This window comes from Austrofundulus limnaeus, unplaced genomic scaffold (genome assembly GCF_001266775.1).
Source record: "Austrofundulus limnaeus strain Quisiro unplaced genomic scaffold, Austrofundulus_limnaeus-1.0 Scaffold497, whole genome shotgun sequence".
In the NCBI taxonomy this organism is placed as follows: domain Eukaryota; kingdom Metazoa; phylum Chordata; class Actinopteri; order Cyprinodontiformes; family Rivulidae; genus Austrofundulus; species Austrofundulus limnaeus.
The window spans coordinates 354,285-359,135 of NW_013952899.1; the positions used below are offsets into that span (position 1 = coordinate 354,285).

At 41.9% G+C, this 4,851-nt stretch overlaps 1 protein-coding gene across 2 annotated transcripts in view; it reads right to left on the reverse strand.

The window, feature by feature from the left end:
* Window positions 1-4,851, reverse strand: part of ripk2 (receptor-interacting serine-threonine kinase 2) — a 24,166-nt gene that overhangs the window by 18,187 nt on the left and 1,128 nt on the right. For both annotated transcript variants that reach the window (XM_014025759.1, XM_014025758.1), the window contains exons 2-4: window positions 3,874-4,027; window positions 3,345-3,500; window positions 3,067-3,224 (exon numbers count right to left, since the gene is read on the reverse strand). In XM_014025759.1, coding sequence (XP_013881213.1) covers window positions 3,067-3,224; window positions 3,345-3,500; window positions 3,874-4,027 — 468 coding nt within the window. The remainder of the gene's footprint in view (window positions 1-3,066; window positions 3,225-3,344; window positions 3,501-3,873; window positions 4,028-4,851) is intronic.

Sequence of the window (4,851 nt, forward strand, 5' to 3'; positions counted from 1 at the left end):
TGTGTGTGTGTGTGTGTGTGTGTGTGTGTGTGTGTAACACAATGCCAAGATGGAAAGACATCAGCAATGACCTCAGAAAAGCAACTGCTAAAGGGTCAAAGGTCGTCAGAAGTCCATTATTATGACTCCTGCTTACGCTTTTCGTACTGTTTTTTTTTTTTCAGTGATTTTTGGTCAACTGTAGAACCGAACGGCTGCACCGATCAGTGTGAAATTTGGCAGGATTGTAGTTGAGTCTGACCTACACTGAGCCAGCCAACGGTTTTACAATAGACCCCATATTTGAGGAGGGGGCTCCATCCAAAGCAGGGGTGTCAGGACATGCAAAAATGCTTATAACTCAGAAACTGTTCAACATAGAAGCTTCAGATTTCTTTTGTTGTTTATCTCTGATGAAGCTCTATCCATCAGGCCCACCAATCAGTGCCCCCAACCCCCCACCTCTTCAGTAATGTGCACGATTAGATTTAATGTGCAATGTTAAAGCTACTGTATGCAGTTTCTGGAAAACCTTGGACTTAGGCTATGTTCACACTGCAGGTCTTAATGCTCAATTCTGAATTTTTGAAAAAATTCAGACCTTTTGGTGTGAACGTTCACACTACATTTTAAATGTGACCTGCATCAGACTCCAGTGTGAACGCTCCACAGCACTGATGTGACACGTATGTGCAGTAAAAGATGTGACTTCTCATTCAGCTGGCTGTTTGTTTACAGAGTTAGCATGGATGCTACTTTTAGCATGTCGAATCTGAAGTTATTGTTTAATCAGAGCCGATTAAATGTTAGGACTTGAGGTTATTGTCTTATCGAACCTTCACCCCACCTCACTGATGTAAACGTCAGATGGAATGTGACATGAGCGTTCACACTGCAGCCGCTTTGAAAACATCAGGCATGTATCAGATTTAGAACCACATACTGAAACAGCCTGGGTCAGATTTGAAAAAAAAAAATCAGATTTGTCCTGTTCAGACCGTCGTAAAAAAATCTGATTTGGGTCGCATTTGCCTGCAGTGTGAACATAGCCTTAAAAACAATTTGAACAGATACAACCTTCAGGTCCCTCCCCCTTGATCTCTGTCAAGCTTCAGCCCACCTTCCTAAGCTCCTCCCACACAGTACCACTGTTCACGAACATGACTGACACCTGTGAGACAAACCTCTGGGCTTTGATTTGCTCTTTTTCTTCGGGAGCGGTAGATTTGAAGATGGCTGTAGGACCACCGGGAGGAGCCAGAAGACTTTTGTTTTTTCAGAGATTATGTGTCTAATATCAATCTGTCAGGTCATAGTGACAGTTTTAACAAACATGTCAAAAATATGTTTTATAAAATTAAAGACTGCAGCTTTAATGTATGGAAATATTAATGTGCTTCTATTATGAAAAGCCTGGGTTTTGTACTGGGGTTTAGTTCAGTTCAATTCAATTCAATCCAATTCAACTCAATTCAATTCAAAAACACTTTATTGATCCCAGAGGGAAATTAGGTGTTGTTGTAACTCATTTAACTAAAAACTTATTGTAGATGCTGATGGCTGTGGGCAGGAAAGATCTTCTGTAGTGGTCTGTATTACAGCGAAGTTGAAGAAGCCTCCGACTGAAGACACTTTGTCTTTCTATGACAGTCTGATGAAGAGGATGGTCAGGGTTGTCTACAATGTTCCTGATTTTATGTAAAATCCTTCTTTGCACCATCATCTCCAGAGTTGACTGGTGCACGGAGGCTGAGTCGTCCCGTTAAACTTTAATAACATAAAACAATAGACCCGATAATGATCTTTGCTCAACCCTCCTTCAGGACTGGACCAAAATGTGTGACTGTTTGCAACCAAACAGAGAAGAAAAGACAAGTAGGAGTGAAACAGCGACACAGACAGTACAGTAAAATGAAGAAGTTAAATAGTTTCTGTTTTGCAGAAAGAGAGTAACTTCAGCTTATGTATAAGCAGTGTTTGTACGTTTTATTATCAGCTGAGCTGTGGTGAAAAGAAAAATACCGGTGTTACCGGTATAAATGTTGAAAATACCATGAAATAAAAAATAGGTCATACCACTCAGCACTATCCCGAGTATTGCGTGGTCTGACTTTGGAGTGAATTTGCTGGGACATCCACTTCTGGAAAACTGGCAGGCATCTTAAATGTTTTCCACTTGTAAATCATTTCCTTCTCTGTAGAAAGATGGATTTAAATCAAAGTGGAAACACATCTGAACCTTTCCCAGACTGATGAGCAGCAACAGCTGCTTCTTTGTTTATACTTCATGCAAGACGTGTGGCTGCGGCCCAGCGATGACGTAATTGCGTGTGTGTCACCGACAGCATTGAGTGTTTATACTGGGAAAAGACGTGGGGGATACATTATAGTAATCCCTCCCTCTGCCCTCCCACCGCATACGTCATGTGCTAGCTTAGCATGTAAACAACTGCTAGTTGCGAGTTTAGCTTGTTGGTTCAACAGATGCGGGAGATGGATGACGAAAAACACTTCTCTTATTTTCAAATGTCCGCTGCTCGTTTTGACGAAGTTGCCCACCGGAGCCGCAACCTCCGCGTCTCGGAGTGCTGACTGGGGGCAATATATACGACAGCTGCCACCGGGGGATCGCAGCGGGAGTGCAGATGGAAGTTGCGCAACTTTTTGTCACTCAGTGGGGGGGTAAAAGACTTGCGACAAGAAGTATAAACCAGCCTTAAGATCACTGCTGAGGTCTTTCCTCCTCGGCGGTGTGTTAACACACATCTGTAAACTCCAGAGCAGCAAACTGACAAAACTCAAATCAGCAGCTGATTTTTTCCTCTTAAGGAAGGAGAAAGAATCAACTTCCACACAGTTTCTTTATTTAGGCTAATTATTTAGTTAAAAACTGTTCTGATGGAACCTGATGTGCTTCTGAAATTAGATTTGAATAATTTTAGAACCTGATATTTTCTCAATACCAAAGCCTGAAATTGAAAGAGGGTGTGCTTCCTGTTTTTCCTCTCATGCCTTCTTACACCGCAGTATAAAAACAACATTGCCTAAACTCATTCTTAGAATTGCTGCTGGGTTTCGATGCCTCACCTGTACATGTCGTGCTTCACATCCGCCCGGCGGTTCTTGGAGGGTTCGTACTCCTCTGGGGGCATGTAGATGACTGTGCCCTCCATCTCTGTGGGCTTGGACCCAGAACCTTTACTGACAGACAGCTGCCGCCACTTCGAGAGACCAAAGTCCGCGATCTGAAGAGAAGATTAAATGATTTGCCAGATGAGACGAGGCAACAGGTCATTAACGGACATGTTGCTGATTCACGTAAAACTTTCTATCACACCAGCAGCTCCTGTGGCTCTGAAACACACCTTCACATGGAACTCGCCGTCCAGCAGTATGTTCTGAGTCTTCAGGTCGTGATGTAAAAGAGGTGGGGTCATGTTGTGAAGGAAGTTCACCCCAAGGGCAATCTCATACAGAATCCTCAGACGCAAACACCAACCAAGGATGGGGTACATTTCTTTCTGTAGATGAAAAGTTGTCAGTGAAGTTGGAGGATTTGCTTTATGGAGTTTTAGCAAAAYTCTTGAAGAGACAAGCCAGACAAAAGCAGGACTTTCCAAAACAACAGGTGAGCTGCTTTAACTGGTTTCATGTTTCACTGGAAAGTGGATGCTTCAAGGTTTTGCTTTCACTTTCTGTTTTATTTACAAGAATCTCATGACAAAACCTCTTTATTAGTGTGCAAAAGACTTACAGTAAAGGCAGCACAACAATCAGACCTCACCCATTTTGGCAACAGAGGGAAGTTTACAACAAAGATCTTGTGAGCCTGAGAAACTTAATCCATGTGAACTGTTACTGTTTGTAATATCTTAGCAAAGTAAAGCTGCGAACCTCGTGGAGCAGCTGGTCCAGAGAGCCATTGCTCATGAACTCCGTGACTATGCAGAAGAACTCGGGCTCGTTGCAGATGCCAAAGATYTGGATGATGTGGTTGAACCTGGCTTTGTGAAGCACCTCGGCCTCCTTCAGCAGACATTTCCTCTCTCTGAGACACAACAAGTCACGGTTAACCTTTGCCCTCAGATGCACAGTGATCTTCAGACAGCAATACAGCAATAAAAATACCACAAATGCTAACAGTGTTTTATTGGCGCGAGGTAAGAGAATGACACGAAGTAAACAAACCACTGAGGCTGCCTGACATTTTCAAAGTCTCTTTACTCTTTCAAGCTTTTGAACAATAAGTTTTAGCATCAGATAAAATGGCCAAAAGAGACTTAATTAGTTGTTAACCCCCTTGCTGCCTCTGGGTCAAAACGACCCACAAGGCCTCAGTTTTAAGATATTATTAACACTTTAACTACTCATTTTGTTTGTCCTCTGGTGCAGTTAGCTACAAATGGTGAAAAAGAGCTGAAAAAAATTACACAGTTAAATTATGGACAAATACTGCAGATATTTGAAATATTTGTCAATGTGTAAATTGCAGAACAGAGGACTGATACTGATGAATCATCTAGAAACTTTTTAGTCCACATGTTAACATAACCTTTGTATCGTTGTTAGTCAGGAGACCTCCAGAGATGCATTTGATCATTGTGCAAAAACTACGAAAAAGTGCCAAAACAGTAACTAATGAACTTTTWAGTTGATTCAGTAAGCAACAAAATCAGGACACTATTTTTCTCASATAATAGGATAGATAGGCTCAGATAGGATAATGGTGAATGAAATAAACTTATATTAGCACCTTTTCAAGTTCCTACGGACTCCAAAGTGCTTTACAGACATTAACACATTCACACACTGATGGTGGTAAGCTACATCGTAGCCACAGCTGTCCTGAGGAAGGTCTGTCAGTCATATATA